This window comes from Melozone crissalis, unplaced genomic scaffold (genome assembly GCF_028551555.1).
Source record: "Melozone crissalis strain CALT ecotype California unplaced genomic scaffold, PUWL_Pcris_2 ptg000123l_1, whole genome shotgun sequence".
NCBI lineage: Eukaryota > Metazoa > Chordata > Aves > Passeriformes > Passerellidae > Melozone > Melozone crissalis.
Genome location: NW_026535899.1, coordinates 974,097 through 992,118, shown reverse-complemented (window position 1 = coordinate 992,118; position 18,022 = coordinate 974,097). Strand labels below are relative to the sequence as shown.

Sequence of the window (18,022 nt, the reverse complement as noted above, 5' to 3'; positions counted from 1 at the left end):
GCATTTTATCTTCTCCTCTAGGACCTCCTCTATTTTCTCTTTCCCAAATCCTCATACCCGCAGTACGAATCATTTGTATTTCTTCAGAAGAGAACAGTATTTCTAGGATAGAATTTAATTCCTCCCACGTAAAGATGTTAGGCCCTAAAAATTGGTCTAATTGTTGGGAGATGCCTATTGGGTCTTCTAATAAGGTCTTAATTTCTTTCTTAAAATTTCTAACTTCAGAGGCGGTTAATGGGGCATTCACAAAACCAATACCACCTCTGCCCCCTCCATAGGCACTTCTCTCAGAGGAAACAACTTTTCAGTTCTCCCACATTCACCTTGAATTTTCTTTGCTTGGAATCTTGTATTATACTGATGGCTTGCTACAAGCTCATCTGGTTCAATTAATTTCTTTTCCTCTATATCTTTACAACAACAGGCCTTTTTCACTCCCTGACCTTTTGTTTGCAAACTTTCCTCCTGCTTGTGACTCTCAGTATGTTGGGGTACAGGGGATAAATAAAAAGGAGTGTTTTGTGATGTTCCAGGAATAAGAATAGGGGAAGAGGTACTTTGGGTTATGGGCTGAAATATGGGGGAAAAATAAAAAGGAGTATTTTGGAAAGTTTTGGGAGCCAAGATTGGGGTATGGACACTCTGAGTGGTACTAGAGACCAGTGTCTGGGTACTTGAGGAACCAGAGGGACTCTGCAAAACTGAAGGAGTACTAGAATGGGCAGGTTCTGGTATATTTGGGAAAGGAGATGATACAGAAGAGGGGATGCTGGGAGCAGGACAACTTGAATTAGAAGGTTGAGGTGATTTTAAAACTCCTGTGGAAGCAGATACTGAAATTTCATCCACCTCGTGAGATGGTACTGAGGGGTACAAGGTTGGAGGGGGAGGAGGAAGGTGGTCTATAGGAGGAGTCGGTTGAGGAGGTAACAGGACGTCATCTAAGGGATCAGGAGGGGGAGGCGGAGGAAGATGGTCTAAGATGGTCTCCGTTCTGGTAGCCCAGTTTCTTCTTTTTCTTTTTCTCTGGATATTTTACATAATTTTATTTCCTCTTCCTGTTTGTCCCTTTCTAACCAACATTTAGCATATCTAATCTCTTCGTCACAAGGTTCTATTCTGGTATTGACATATCTAATTAATGCTATACATAGCCATCTTTCTTTTGTCCCATACCAGGGCCAATAAATAGGTCCTTCAGCAATACTCTCTTTAGGCCATATTTCTGTACAGTATCTTATCATTTTTCTCTTATCTAGATACTTCATTCCCTCATTAGTATCCCAATTTCTTAAAAGTTCACCTAAAGGACTACTAGGAGGTATTTTCTTAAAAACATCCTTCCCTTTTCTCTTCATGCTGGCACTTTTCCCAGCACACTGTCCCATCTTTAACTAGCAATTGGTATCCAAATATAATTTTTTTTTTCCAATAAGGGATATGTATTAGTTACAAATGAGGAAGTTGCAGAGGAATGGGCGGGCTCAGAACAAGAAGCTCAGGAGCTGATGTACAGCAGACGTGCTGTAAGCAGTACTTGTGTACTCGTGGTAGTGTGGCCTTTTTCCCAGTGGACTGAAATGAAAAATTTCTCAAGCTCTTTTGCTTTTGGGACCCGTAGGTCTGAAATGACCAAATATAAAGAAAGAAAAAACAGTAGGTTTGGAGGAAACAGTAACACTTTTTATCAATAAAATGGTTGATTTAAAGGGCTGTGGCTGCTCTTATGTATTTGTGGAGTCTAACATAATTTTTTTTCTTTCTTCTTTTTTTTGGTTTTTTTTTTTTTTTTTGGTCCAATGTACAGGTCTACTTGTTTATTCTGAGCCTTTGGAAAATCATTGTGGCATTTAGAAAAGAAAATACCCTTAGGTCCTGGATTTTCTGATACTGCTGGAATACTGAGGGATTGTGGTTTACAGCAGTCACAATGAGTGGAAGCTCGAGTATTGCTGGAAGCAGCAGTCAACAATCTAAGATGGCACTGAGAGTGCAGGACACCAACAAGACGGATCTTCAGACACCTCAGCTGTAAGTCTGGCTGGTCATGTTGCTAAAAATAAGTATATAAAACTAATTCTGAAGAGATTTATCATAGTGTGTTTGAGTGTGAGTAGCAACTGAGGGGAAAAAAACAAGACAGTGAGAAGAAGGCTCCCTACAGCCAAGGGTGTTTGCACATGTGCTCCAGTTTTGCAAAAATACTTCCTTTCTGTGTACTTGTGTCATGTTTCAAATTGTAACACTTTGTTACATGTTTCTGAGGAGATAGCTGGATGCATCAGTTAACCTTTCTAAGATGTTGGGGGATGAAGGCGCTTAGGAATATATGACTGTTTGTATCACTCTTGTATGAGCTATGTATGGTCTATGCTGGGGTCTATTCCTATGTCTATTCCTTTTAAATATTCCTTAAATATTTTAGATTCTATTTACAGTCCTGTACTATAAGAGCTACTTACTATAGCTCTTGTATGAATTGGTAGTAGTAGTCACTTGAATCTTTTTCTGCTCCTCAGGAAGGACAGAAGCACCTTTGAGAAGCTGAGCATGAGCAAACCTACATCTGTAGCTTCAGAAGGAAAAGCCAGCTGTTTGGGGAACAGGTATGGATAGCTTTTGTTGTCTGCACTGTACATTAAAACAAAAATGGTCCTCTAATTTTGGTATTTTTCTTTCTTGACAGATTTTCACTATAGGGAATGATGGATCTGAGGCAAGCAGACCTTCAGGTCTGCCTTCCTCCAGTCCTTGGTCGCTAAACAATAATGCTGTGGAGCAGGAATTGCTTTGGGAGCTTTTTTTTTTTCTTTTGGGAATGATGTGCACTGCAGACCTTAAGAGTATCTCAATACATTTTCTTGTTTAAGGAAGAAAGACATCTGAAGTATACTCTGCATTAGTTTCCTCTCTCTAAGATACTAACTTTCCAAAACTCTATAATCTTTCTACTTAGCTCATGACTTTCTGTGTTATGGGTATCTTCTTGATAGTACCCCATTGTTGCAGGGGTTATTCCTTTTAAATATTCCTTAAATATTTTTAGAGTTTATTTACAGTCACCAACATTATTTTTTTTCATCTTTGGGGTATTTTTCTGCTCTCTAAAAGTTTATTTATTTCAATAAAATGAAGAAAGTATTCATCTAGGATGCAGTAATCTTTGTTGTACTTATGGCATTGTGACTTCCAGGGTGATGATGTTTTTCCAATGACCTTAAACAAAGAGAAAACTTCAAGTATCACTTTGTATAACAAATGGAAAGAAAACATAAAGCTAGCAGTTGTGCCTTAAACATGAAGAGAGTTCTTCTTTCTATGTATTGTCACAAGACCTGTATTCATTGTCTGTCCCTAGCGCGAGCGGGGCTGGAGGGTCAAGCAGCAGCCTGTACGGTGTGTTTGGGACAAAAAAGATAAAGGATCCCAGGCCCCTTCATGACAAGACATTCATCCAACAATGTATCCAAAAGCTTTATGAGGTAACATATGAACTTGTTCTGCATGTATGTTATGAGGTGTAAAATGTGCTAGGCAAAGTGGTTATTTCCCTTGGTTTCAACTATAAATTTTATTTAGTGACTGGTATTCCGTGTTTCTTTTGCACAGTTCCTTGTTGAGAATGCTTATGCCCACGATGTTTCCGTGAAATCACTACAATCTCCATCAGTTAAGGACTTTTTAAAAATCTTCACCTTTATCTACAAATTCCTCTGCCCTTCTTATGAACTGCCTGACTCAAAATTTGAAGAGGAAATTCCCAAAATTTTCAAAGCCCTTGGGTAAGATGATTATTGTTAGTCTCCTGGGCTGAATAGATATGCTATGGCTAGAAATTTAAAAGCTAAGAATTCTGCATTGATAGTTGGGCGGAATGGATAGGTTTATTTATTCAGATGAGACTCTAAAAGTACAATGTTGTAATTGTTTTGTTTCACTTTTGTTTAACTCTAGATTTACTCTCTGATTTTCAGCATCTGCTATACATTTTATATTTGAATTTACAGAACTATAAGCTCTGGGAATCTTGCTTTGTCATGTAAAATTTAATTGATTATTTGTATAGAACTTTGGAGGACAAGGCACAATTTTCTTTTACAGGCCTTTCTGTTCATTTTGTTAGAATCTAAGAACTAAAATTTCCAGAATTTTGGATCAAGACAATTTAATTTTAGTTTAAACAAATTTAATTTAGTTTAAAATATGTTTTCCTGCAATTTTTCTCATTCTGCCTTCAAAGCAGAATGTGGAAATAACAAAATTACTGTTGAGGGGAGAAAAACACTAAGTAGCTGAGTGGTTTACTGCTGAATTTGTTCAGTGTTTGAAATCATTAATGCCCCAACATTGTCTTGGAAAGAAAATCCTCTGCCTCTTGATAACAGTGAATTTTCAGTCTCATTTAAAAAAAAAAACAGGGACTGTATACCCATGATGGTGTCAGAGTGCCAGGGCTCCTTAAATGTAGGTGCAAATCTTTTTTGCACACTTCTCAGCATTTTAATAAAGTTTTGTTTTAATCTATAACATTTGAAACTGCTGATATAGCTTAAAATGTTGAAAAGGATTCCACTCTGCTGCACCAGGGGTGTAATTCTGGATAAAATGACTAATTCTGACAAGTCACTTGAAGTTTTGGGAGCTCAAGGAGCATCTGGATGACACTCTGGATCATATGGTTTAGTTGTAGGCAGTCCTATGAGGAGCAGGGAGTTGGATTTGTAGATCCTTACAGGTCCCTTTCAGGCCATGTTATTCCATGAGTTGCAAAATGAGAAACCCATGATAATTGAATAGAATCGTACTGTAAGAACTCAACTAATTTCCTTTGAAGTACAGTAGAATTGAGTTTGCTCTTCCTTCTGTGCTTTCATCTACATAGAAAAACATGCTGCTTTGTTTTCAAAATGTGCTGGTTTGTTTTCATCACTGTCTGCCACAGCTATTAAAAGTGTATCTTCTTTGGCCGTACAGGTACCCCTTTGCTCTGTCAAAAAACTCCATGTACGCTGTGGGAGCACCACGAACCTGGCCTCAGATTGTGGCAGCTTTGATTTGGTTAATTGATTGTGTCAAGGTAATGTTTGTCTTAAGATAAATATTTTCACTTTCCAGGCTGGAATGTTAGTTTCAATACAGATTCAGTACATATTTTCTACAAATCTTTGTTTAACATATATGTAAACATATATGTTCTTAGCTGTCATCTGGGAGCTGACCCTTGGCCTAATGTTTTGGTAACTTTTAAAGTGAGCTTTTCATGTTATATTATGATAGGGTTTTTTCTTTACATGTATGCACTGGATAAATTAATGTATAAAAGGAGGTGGCAAAATGCTGATCTGTACATACAATAAACGTGAGAAGTTAATGAGTATAATCACTGAATGGAACGTGTATCTCCAGCGCAAATGTTGTGACATCTGCCATTCTCCCCTAAATTTGAAATCTAAGGATGGAATTTTCAATTGAAATGATTCAAATGTTCTGTGATTCTGATACAGAGTGGCAAGTTTTTGGTTTGAGTGGGGTGTTTTTTATTTAATCTTGGTTTTGTTTGGTTTGTTTGGGTTTTTTAGTAGTCCTAACAGTTGTTGCTGCCAACTCAGGACTGAGCAAAATTTGGCATCTGTGACAGAAGTTGACCACTGCTGAATTGAGTGCCCAGGAAAACCCTGTCCTTTTCTGCTCAAAAGACACGAGAGAATTTGGCAGTATTGACTGTCTAGCTCATGCCTCTTTACCTGTGTGTTTAGTCAGCTCAACACAGGTTCATTCCAACCTGCCTGCTGAAATCCTAATCCAGTGTTACTCTGCTTCTTTTCACGAAAACCAGCATGGAAACTAATGGATGTCTTCATGTTTGCTCTTTGTTGTGTGCACCTCTGCTTTTCAGCTGTACAATGCGATCAGGGAAAATGCACCGTCGTTCGATGACACACAGAGCTGGGGAGGAGAGACAGATGATGGAATTGTACATAAAAAGGTACCATAAAAAGGAAATTAGTATCAGAATTGCTTAACTGGATTTTGCCATGTGCTGTAACAACACAATTTAATTACAGTTTAGATTGCTGGGTCATGTATTTATAGATTCTGTTCCCTTTTATATTCACAATGTTTTCTAGGAGGTAGAGTAGCATTGTGTAAAAAACCTGATCAACTATTTCCTGAGCAGGTATGATGATCAGTCTATTGGTGTAGACTGGGTATTAAACAAAATATTCTCTTTATTTTATATTCACCTTATTCTACAAGTATATACTGTTGTCCTTTGTCGAGAAAGGGCATCATTATGCTGTTTATTTTTTTAGAGTTTCCGAAATAGTTTCCTTTAGCTCTCAAGACTTCTGAGGTTAACTGCAGTGCAGTATAAAGACAGTGACTTAATTCTAAATATAGTGACTTGTGCCAATATCTACTCAGTTTACTATGTAAAAATTGGTTGTAAAGTTTTATTTCTGAGCCACAAAATAGGGTGGCAGTATAATTTGAGCTCTTAATCCAACAGCTTGCTTTCTTTTTAATTTATCATGGATTATTAGAACTACTCAGATTTAACTCAGTGTTAAATCACAGCAGGTGTTTGGAGAGGGTTGCATTATAAGCTAAAACATTTAATTAGAAATTGCAAAAATAAAGTAAAATCATAATTTTGGACTAAGGTTACAACATGATGGTTGGCAACTAACAATGCTTTTAAACGAAATACGTTCTTCTACATTGGCACTTCTGCATATATATATAGATACAAAATTCACAATACTGGTGTAATTGCTTCTGAAGCATCTGTGACTTAGTGTCCAGCAAATTCTTTTTGGGTAACCTTTCTTTAATTCTAGATAAGAGTACTTTGAGACCTGCAGATCTGAATTTTAATGGTCATATTTATAGAAAAGGTCTGTTAAACAGACCTGCAGTTTCCATAAATTAGCCTGAGAGAATCATATGCATCAAGATGAAAAATTCTTAAATATTCTATCTACAATATTTGTTAAATATCTTTTTAAGAAATACAGGATTTCCAGACCTTTCTTAGTGTGAATTATAGTTGTCTCCTTCTGCCTGAATATATAATCTGTTGACATTCTATGTTCAAAGGGAGGAAAAAAAATTAATTTTACAAAAGTACAATCGAAGCATTAAGGATATTTTTGATGTCTGTTTAATTCCACTGATTGAGTAGCTTTAGACTATCCAGATATTTTACAGGTCTTGGAATTGTTGAAATGAAAGATTTTTAAATTGCTTTCAGCTTTTCATGGACTACTGTGTGAAGTGCTATGATCTTTCCATGAAAGGGAGAGATACCTTTGAAGAGTTGGATGCTGAAGTGCAGTCAAAATTAAGTAAGTTTTTAAATTCTAAGTATTCAATTGTGTTACTGGTTTCCTTTCTCCTAGCATCAGTTTGTTCAGTTTATGAGTGAAAGTGATCTAAGGGAGTCTGAAACACCTAAGTATGTTTCAGTTACTTCAACTTAATGCTCTCTTTTTTAAGTGTATTTTGAGCAGTACAGATGGGTAGGTCATGATCTGCTATCAGCTGTAGCTGTGTCACCTGATTTTTTAATGTCTTTGTCACAGAAAACCAGTATACAATTCTTCAGATGTGAACTCCATCTATGCAGATGGCTCTTGTTTCTGTCTGGAAAAGCTAACAATTAAAAAAAAGAAAAATATTTTCAGAGGATGCACAGCTGACAAGAAAGTTCAGCTTTTGAAGATCTGAAAGCAGTCTGCAAGAGTTCCAAACTCTATTGTGAGGGTTCTGTATGTGATTCAGCATGCACCTGTGTTTGTCTTCAGGGAGGTAGAAAATTATTGGGTTTTTTTGACTCGCTCATTTCACCACCTGCAGAAATACAAACACAATGTGAGAAAAGGAAGAAAAACATGTCTTACTTTCTTTGCTCTCCTATGAAAAGCCAGACTAAGGGCCCTTTGTTTGCAAACTGGGGCCATCAATTGGAGAGGAAACAAGATACCACACTGTTACTGGATATTGGGAAAAAATAATCATCCCATTTTTTGGCAAAGCCAAATTAAGTTGGGGAAAAGATGCCTCAAGAAGCAAGGAAGTATATGGATAAGAAAGAGGTTGTTAAGTAAGTTTGATTTGTTCTAGCTTCACAAGGTAGTCCTGACTTGTACACTCTCCTGTGGTGTGGGCTGCATGAGAGTTTGGAAACCCTTACCTCTTGGGAGTGACTTTGGCATGAGAACTCTTTCTGACATGAGGACCGAGAAACCCATTTCTCTTCTTGTTTCTTCTGGGGTTTTTGCCTGGTTACATTTTAATGAAAGGTTTTTCTGCTAAGTTTCTTGGTTGTTTTTAGTTATTTTTTAGTGAAAAATAATTATCTAGATAATGGGTATTTACTGTGCTGAAGCTCAAGTTCAGGTACTCAAAATAGGTGGTGATATTGAGATAAATTTGTAACTCGAGTCTCTCTTCTGCTCTCCCACAGAGGATTTATTTAATGTAGATCCATTCCAGATGGAAAGTTTAGAAGCTGAGAACAAAAGACTTCAAGAAGAGATTGCAAGACTAGAAAAAGAAAAGGAAAGTGAGCAGGTTAGTAAATTGTGTCTGTTTTTATGGAGGAGTTGAATTTTATAATATCGACCATTTCTGAATGAAGATACTTATGATACATAACAAATGGAAAAATTTCAGTGCTTTGAGATTTTAATTAGGCCAGATTTTTACAGACTCTATACTATTAGAGAACAAGGCTTTTTTCTGTGGAATCTTCAGTACCTATTTGTTTGATAATGTGCAGGTATTTACAGGTAATAAGGTCTTATATTGACTGAAATATCAATAAAATACTTGAACCAAATTTTTTAATATAAATGTCAACATTATTTTTTTCAAGTGTGTTGGTATTCAAATATGAGGCATGGGATTCAGTGGTAACAAATATATTTTATGGAAAATACTTTGCTTGAAACTCTGGATTCTGCTTTTAATACATCCTGAGTTTAAAAATGGGTTAGTGGCTGTGCAGGTGGCAAATTGAAATTCCTGCCAACTGTGCAAAATGTGCTGAGTTTATTCCTGGTTTTCCATGCCCCTGTTTCATCTGCCCTCCATGTATTATTAGAGTTAAGTTGTGGACTACCTGTAGTAAGAATTGTCTAAAGCACTGTCTGATGCAAATGAGAGACATAATGCTGAAATGCAAGAATCTTTTCAGCCTTCTTTGCTTTTATTTTAAAGGTGTCCTGACTGGACTTAGCTGTCACAGAGATAAAAAATTATTAAAGTTCTTTATTCTATATTTGTGCTGTTGATGTTGATCAATTACTCTACTGTCTTATCTGGAAAGTGAAGTCATTATTTTATATTTATCTAAGAGTGGTTGTTCTTTTCACCCATTTCCTAGGATCGTATAGCAACGCTACGAAATGTGAAATCGTCCCTTGAAGCAGACGTCCAGAACTACCAGGCTTATTTCGCTAAAATGAAATCTCATATATCCATCCTTGATCAAAAACTGGAAAGTGTTAATGATGAAGTTGAGGCAGCAGGTAAGGAGGACTTGATCACAGTCAGGACAGTGAAGCTAGAAATAGTCTTCAAATAATTGTAGTTCTTAGCTTGAGAGCAGAGCAAGGTACCTGGAGTAGCACAATGCTACAAATAAACTTTCCAGAATGGATTGCTAATAAAATTTTTTTTTTTGTCTGATAGCTCTCTGTACACTGGAGTAATGAAATGGTAATGTTATGTAATAACTGTGTCATTTACTCATACAATACAGAGGTGAGGTTTATGTATATAGGCTGGTATTTTATGTCCATTTCACAAATGTTTTATGTACTTAGAGGCAGAAGTAGAAGCCACGAAGCGGGAGAATGCCCGGCTCCGGCACATCTTAGATAACCAGAAGTACTCAGCTGCAGACATTGAGAGAATAAATCACGAGAGAAATGAGCTGCAGCAAACCATTAACAAGCTGAATAAGGAGCTGCAAGAAGAACGAGAACTGATGTGGAATGAAGAGATGAAATATGCTAGGAAGAGAGACGCGGTATGTGAAAACCCCACAACACTCAGAGGTGGCTGCCAGTTTTCATCATGCAAGCTTAAAATTGGATTCTTGATAATTTCTTTCCTAAATAATCGAACACCACCATACGTGTATCTAACCAGGCAAAACTGACAAGAATGGCCTCTGTTTACAGTATCTCTGAAAAATGTTGCGCTTTTTTCCCTTTTTCTGTTTTGCACTGAGTGGAAATGTACTTTTTTCCTGCATCGTAAGAGATGTGTCTAGAATATGAAGCATGGTAAGCTGTCACTGCTGTAGCATTTAGAGCTTTGATAACATTAGCATGCCATTGCTTTGATAACACAAGAAATTACAGGCTAATGTTAATATTTCAGAGCAAGGAAGTAAGGCAAAACTAGTGAATTTGAATCAATAGTTTTGCATGCATTTAGGGCCTGATTAGTTCTTTGTGTAGCAGTTGTAACATATTTCAAGGGCCAAGTTCAATCCCTTCAAACAGAGTGAAAAGATATAGTCCTGGAAGTGATGGGATTTAAAAGCTTCTGCTTTGCCAATTGGAGAACTAAAGAAAAAATTTCAAATATGTTTGGTAGGGTCACCCTTTATCAAGCACTTTTATCAACTTAAATCTTCAGGTGCAAGTATGAAGCATATAAAACTGGAAAAAAAACCCTGGGGTCTTTAATGTTTGCATTTAATAGCACTCATTAATTAGAAATTAAAGCATTTAATAAGCTTTGTTTAAAGGCATGCTCAAGTTAGTTTGTTGTTAGGATGTGTGGCTGTGTAGCATTTCCTGTCAAAACTAATGAGAGAAGGCATATTGACCTTATAACTGATCATTTGTTTAGTATTATTTTCCAGCACATTTTTAGTTCCCAATCAGCTAATTCTCAAAAACTTGAGGCAGGAAAAATTATGGCAGATGAATACGGAAAACCACAGGTGAAAGCATTCAGTGTTCTCAGCCATAGACACTAAGAAACCTCAGTGTGCAAACTCTGAACGAACCATAAAACAGTACCTAATGCAGCAAACTGCTGTGCTGGCATTGCATGCAGCTCTTGAATACTGTGGGGTAGCAAGGAATTATGGCTACAGAGAGCAACTCAGGAACTTGTTTAAAGTACTATATGAATACTTCTTGCACATCTTTTCACTTGTATCTCTTCTATGATTTGTGCCCTTTTCTCCTCTGAGCAGATTGAAAAGCAACTGGCAGAGTATCATAAACTGGCTCGAAAGCTGAAATTAATTCCAGTAAGTGCTGAGAATTCCAAAGGCCACGACTTTACCATGCACTTTAATCCTGATGATTTAGGACCAAATTTCCTAGTCAAATACAGAACTCAGATCATGGTAAGTAGAATCAACACTGAAGGCTTTAGATAGCACTCACAAAAAAAAAGTGTTTCTTTGGGAATGCTGGGAAGGTCTCTCAATCTCACAATGAAATGTCATTGAAAAGCTTGTGTGATGAGTCACCATAATGACATTGCAGTATATGAAAGAGATTTGGTATGGGAGAATACAGTAGCCTAAAAAAAATAAAAGGGAAAGATGTACTGGGGTGCATCTTGGTTCAGATTAGCAAATTGCATTTGTTCAATCTTCTTGTATACGTATTACAGGCTCCCCTCATGGAGATCATCAACGAGACTGAGGAAGAAATTAGTAAAGCCACTCAACGGAAATTTACTCTGGAAGACACTTTGGAACAGGTGAGTTAGTTAAAGAAGATTAACACTAAGATACCAACCCTAAAACCTTATCTGCCTCTTTCATTCAACTTTTTGCATAGTTAAAGTGTGATGTGTTGGGTTGGTTTCTTGAATTACTTGGGTTTTTTCTGAGGACAAGTAGAGGGGGAGAAACTGTGAGAAAACTGCTTTTATTGTAATGGAACCTAAAAGTTTTTCTAAGAACTGAGGTCTTTGTTGGTTGAAATATCGTGTATTCCCTGAATTAAAGTTTATGTAGCTTACATATACTTGACCATAACCATTGGAAGTATTTGTTTCTAATAAGTTGCCCGTTCCAGTTGATTGTGTGGCTTACCATCACCGACAAATTGTCATCGGGAAGATTTTTAGTACTATTGGATTTGGGACAGATTGAAAGAAGGAGAATTTTATTTCCTCGTTCGTCTACCTGAGCATGGTGTTCTGCGGTATGGAATGTCCTCTTGGCCAGCTGGCCTCGCTATGCACCTTCCCAGTCTCTTGCCTGTCCCTGCCCTGCTCAGTGAGGGGCCCTGGGAAGCACAGAAAGCCTTGGACTGCTGTGCTAGCGCTATTCAGCAGTAGCCAAAACTTGGTGTGTTACCAACACTGTTTTAGCCCCTCATCCAAAACAAAGCATAACATAGGCTGCTATGAAGAAAGATAATGCCATCCCAGCCTAGCCTAGTTTAATGGTTTAACCTGTTTAACCAGGTGTGGTTTGTGATGGCATGGATTTATATGTTGGAATTCTTTTTGAACCATACTTCCTTGGTTATGTTTTCGTCCTAGGTGAATGTAATGCTAAAGGACAAGAAACGCAGTGTGAAAATGCTGACAGAAGAAGCTGAAGAGCTGGATGATCTTTACCAGCAGAAGCTTAAGGTACAACTTCTTACACCTTGATGACAACTTATCCTTAATGATAGCCTTATCCTTAATTTTTGTATTTATCGATAAATTTTTGGGTTGCATTTTTGTTTGGGCTTCTGCCTTTACCTTCTTCCTTCCCTCTTAGAGGATTTTTTCATTCTTTTCAGAAAAGTGATTTGACTGCCACCTTAACTGAATCAATTTTCACTTTCTTGTAAGAGAATCTGGCATCCTACTGTAGCAGATCCTGTAAATCATAAATTCCTGCATCCAGTAATAATAGCAGCAACAATCATCTGCCCTCACGATGTCTCCGGGCATGTGCTTGAAGGAAATTTTAGGATCAACAGAACCTGTCTTGTCTAATCGATTTGTATATAATAAATACATTTTTACAGTTTTTAGTAAACATGTTTAATCAGCTTCTGTAAAAACGAAGGAAAACATTGACCAAAAGCATGTTAAATTGTTTTAATGATCTCAAACTGTTACTTCCTTTAGCTTCCTTTGCCAGCACAGGAGCAGTCCCTATTCTTTTCCCCACTTGCAGTTCAGCAACAAAACATAACCCTCTCTGTTAACAACTGAGTGGCTATTTTGGTAGCTCCCAACTTCTCTGACAACACTGCTTTAGCGGGGCCGTGGTGCCCTGCAGAAAAATGTTCTTTGAACTACACCAATATTTACCATATGTGCTCCTGTAAATCCAAACTCCTGTGCTATAGCCATGAAACAGGGCTATTTCGCTGCTAATACCTGCTGAGGCAGGTGTATATATAGGTTTATAAAGGCAATTAATTTCGTTTCTATTTTTCAAAACCACATGACATTTACCTTTTGATCTGTGCTCTTGCATATACTTTTCTCCAAAGTTAAGCTCATAAAATACACACTTGCCACCAGACGCTTAGTCATTTAATTCCTCTTCTAATATTTAAAATGCTGTTTGTAAGTCTTAAGTATTAAAATTATTTTTGAAGGATGATGTTTCAGTAATCTACCGAAGTTGCATGTTGAGTTGACGTCAGAATTTTGTTTGGTTTTGTGGACTGTATAGCATCAACAGTGTCATTCTCCTAGAAGAGATGATTATTTGGAATTATACTCTCTTTCAGACAAAAAAGAAAAGCTATTTTCTTACTCAGATGTGGTTGTATTTTTTAACCTAGAAACAGTTGTTCATAATGTGCCATTTCTAAGCTATTTAGACTATGTAAACAACACTTTGTGAGCTTTAACTCGGAAGGGAAAGTAGCTGCAACACAGGCCTTTAAATGTGGTTAAAGGAATAAAGAGATGGTTAGGCTTATTCTGGGATGGGGATGATACAGAAACTTTAGGTTTGGGAGGGATATCCTTGGGGCTTTTTTCAGTTCTGAACTTGGAACTATTTGCGTGAATTTTGAATTCAAGTATTAGGATATAATCAGGTAACAGAAAGAAAAAAAGATCCGAATTATACTTGAGAGAGGCCATTTTTTTTCTTCTCCTTCCTTATGACAACAGGAGATACAAGAAGAAGACAAGAAATACGCAAATGAACGGAAATTGTTTAAGAAGCATAAACAATTACTTGAGAGTGGTGTCTATGATGGGCTCAGTGAAGCTGCAACTGAATTGCATGATATCGAAAGAGAGTAAGGCTCCTAACTTCCATGTCTGCCTTGTTTATTTTGGTTTTTAAGGATAAAGATATTTTCTGGAATGTAACATACAGTTGTTTCATCAGGTATCCATCTCAGTGTGTTAATTTCACAAGTTAACAACTGAAAGATGTTTCTCCTCAACAGTATTTTGCTAAAATATTTGTCTGCTGTATCAGAACTCCTGTTTTCCGCGTAAGGGTTTTTCTTTAAGTTGAGCATTAATATATTGTAACTCGGTTCAAATTAATACTAATGGAAAAAAAAGTATGGCTAAACGTGATGATAAATCAGACTTGAAGTGATTGTTGTAAATGTCAGGAATTCTCCAATTATGGACATGACCTTCTGAGTATCTTTACCTTTTAGATATCAAGTCGTTTTGCTAAGAACAACAGAAGAGAACAGAAAAATTGATGCTAACTTGAGTCGTCTTGTAGAAACAGTTGCTACTCATATAGAATCTATAGTGGTAAGCTAAAATTTGATATTCAGAATTAAATCTCTCTAGAGACATTTTGCAGTTAAACACTTGGAAATTAGAGCTTACTCTTTCTAAGGAAGTATCAGTTATTTAGCTGCTACTAAGCCTGCGGATTCTAGTTAAATTTTCTGACAAAACCTTTGGTGTAAATAATCAGAATTGGTTGTTAAGTGTCAGCAGTAACATCCTGTCAGGTTAAACCTGCTTCTGAGAGGCGTCTTTCAGGAAGGTGTTTAACTGAAATCAGTTAACCTGTGCAATGACTGCTTAAAATGCTTTAGCAGAATCAGTAAAATACAGGCCATGACAGAGCTAATAAAGCTCTCTGTACCTCTTTTCTAGAAATACCTTGAAGAACAGAATGCAAGAATAGAAAGAGACGATGAAGAATTCATGCCTGAAGGTCTATTGTCAAACCTGACCAGCATCCTAGACACTTATAAAAAGAAGGCTGAAAGTGTCTTATCACTAGAAAGATGAAGATAAGGTTTTGGTCCCATTCAGTGCCATTGTTTGCCATTTTAGCCCCATTTTAGTGCATTTTTTTGCTATTTTAGGGTAATTTGGAGAAATTGGGAGAAATTTGAGCAATTTCCTGCTCCACAGGGTCACTGAGGGAGCGGGCCAGGGACAGGTACTGCAGCTGGTGCTGGGGGAAAAAACAGGGAAATTGGTTAAAGATGGGGAAAATTGGGAATTTTGGGAGAAAATTGGGGGAAAAACCAAAAAAAAAGGGAGAAATTTGGTTAAAATTGTGAGAAATTGTGAGCAATTTGCTGCTCTGAGGGGTCCGAGAGACGCCAGAGCAGGGAGAGGGGCTGGAGATGGAGCTGGGAAAATGGGGAGAAAATGGTGAAAAAAGGGGGAAATTGGTTAAAAATGGGGAAAAGTGGGGAAAAATTGGGAAAAAAAAATTGGGGAAAATTGGAAGAAATTGGGGAAAAAAAGAGAAGAAATTGGGGGAAATTTGCTGCTCTGAGGGGTCCCCCTGGGAGCGGCCCAGGGAGAGGTGCTGCAGCTGGGGCTGGGAAAATGGGGAAAAAATTGGGAGAAATAGGGGAAAAAGGGAAAAATTGGTAAAAATAGGAAAAAGTGAGAAAAAATGGAAAAAATTGTTAAAATTGGGAGAAATTGAGAGGAATTTGCTGCTCTGAGGGGTCCGAGAGACGCCAGGGCAGGGAGAGGGGCTGGGGATGGGGCTGGGAATTTGGGATTGGAATTTTGGGATCTGGGAATGGAATTTTGGGAATTCTGGGATCGGAATTTTGGATTCCCAAATTCCCACCCAAACTCCTCTCCAAAACTCCCCAAATCCATCCCTAGAATCCCCAAATCCCCCAAATCCACTTCCAAATCCCCAAAATTCCAATCCCAGTCTCCTCAAATCCCTTCCCAATCCCCTTCAAACCCCTTCCCAACATTCCCAAAATTCCCATAGCCCTGATCCTACAAACCCCATAGCCCTGATATCCCACAACCCCGAGCCCTGCGGGAGCTGCAGCTCCTCACGGTGCTGGGCCAGGGCCTCGTGGAACAGACCTGGGATGGGAATGATCCCATAAACCCTGACTGTATAAATCCCATAATCCTGATCCCAGCAAAAATCCAATTTCCCATTTCCATTCCCATTCCCAGCTTCCCATTCCCAGTTTCCCCAGCTCCATTCCCAATTTCCCAGTTTGAATTCCCACTTTTCCCAGTCCCAGTCCCAGTTTCCCAGTTGGGAATTCCCATTTTTCCCTGGAATTCTCTCTCACCATGAGCAGCCAGGATCTCTCCAGCCCCATTCCCAGTTCCACTCCCAGTGTCTCAGCCCCATTCCCAATTTCCCATTCCCAGTTTCCCATTCCCAGTTCATTTCTCAGTTTCCTTTTCCGAGTTTCCCAGTTTGAATTCCCATTCCCCATTTCCCATTCCCAATTCCATTCCCAGTTTCCCATTCTCAGTTCCAGTTCCCCCAGTTCCACTCCCAGTCCCATTCCCAGTTTCCCATTTCCATTTCCAGGTCCATTCCCTCTTTTCCCAATTTCCCACTCCAGTTTCCCAGTTCCATTCCCACTTTTCTCAGCTCACAGTTCCCAGTTTCCCAGTTCAGAATTTCCACTTTTCCCAGTTCTCCCAGCTCACAATTCCCATTTTTCCCTGGAATTCTCTCTCCCCATTTGCAGCCAGGATCTCTCCAGCCCCAATCCCAGTTCCATTTCCAGTTTGAATTCCCAATTTCCCATCCCACAATTCCCATTTTTCCCTGGAATTCCCTCTCACCATTTGCAGCCAGGATCTCTCCAGCCCCATTCCCAGTTTGAATTCTCACAATTCCCATTTATCCCAGTTCAGAATTCCCATTTTTCCCTGGAATTTTCACCATTTGCAGCCAGGATCTCTCCAGCCCCATTCCCAGTTTGAATTCTCCCAATTCCCAGTTCTCCCAGTTTGTAATTCCCATTTTTCCCAGGAATTCTCCCTCACCATTTGCAGCCAGGTGGACTAAAACAGCTAGACTAAACTAACGTGTTGGAGGGAGGAAAAAAGGTTTGCAATTTATTAATGTATTCAAAAGGCTGTTACAAAGTTTACAATTTCATTATTGGAAGGTTATAGAACTGCTTCACTGCTTCTGTACTGTGTTAAATAAACTGTATGTGCAAGGAGTAATAAATGAAATTGTTAATTTCAGTGCATCCTTAGGGAATAGTAAGAGGGAGAGTTTACATTATTTAGAGCTCCAAATGGATTTGAGTTTATATGCAGTAATAAATCTTAACTACATTGTTAATTAACCCTGCCTCAAGCCCCTTTTTGCCTTAGGAGTTGAAAGACACGGTGTCTGTTAGCATAACTCACCATTCATGCGCTTAAAGATGTTTAGGACTGGGAGAATTTGCCGATAATAGGGCACCAAGGCCTCCCCCACCACTTCAGCTGACACCACCAACCAGGTGCTGGATGACTTTCAGCGTGGTGCAGAGGACCTGTCGGTTACGAAGGTTCAGTGCATCTGCGATGCAAAAAGAACAACAGGCAGAAAGCAGAATTAATTTCTAAAATGTAAAGGGAGGGGGAGGAGTCCTCCAATGGACAAATTTAATTAAACTATACTCTGTTGGGAATTGTAAGTGGGCCTTTATTAGCCCAGCTTAGAAAGATCCCAAAGATGGATCTGTCAAATGTACTCCTGAACAGGCCAAAGTCTGCCCTCTGTAAGTCTAAGGCTGCAGGTCTGCTGACCTATCTCCTTCCTTCTCTGATAATTGAAAAGTCTATCATTACATGAACA

General features: G+C 38.3%; 1 protein-coding gene across 1 annotated transcript; it reads left to right on the top strand.

Moving 5' to 3' along the window:
• Positions 1 to 1,933: 1,933 nt before the first annotated feature.
• LOC128948353 (kinetochore protein NDC80 homolog) lies at positions 1,934 to 15,225 on the top strand. Its single transcript, XM_054293036.1, has 16 exons — positions 1,934 to 2,034; positions 2,523 to 2,609; positions 3,362 to 3,485; positions 3,613 to 3,785; positions 4,978 to 5,080; positions 5,900 to 5,989; positions 7,259 to 7,352; positions 8,474 to 8,580; positions 9,395 to 9,539; positions 9,837 to 10,042; positions 11,228 to 11,383; positions 11,656 to 11,745; positions 12,538 to 12,630; positions 14,125 to 14,255; positions 14,631 to 14,733; positions 15,088 to 15,225. The coding sequence occupies exons 1-16, from the start codon at positions 1,934 to 1,936 to the stop codon at positions 15,223 to 15,225; spliced, it is 1,941 nt and encodes a 646-aa protein (XP_054149011.1).
• Positions 15,226 to 18,022: the final 2,797 nt, after the last annotated feature.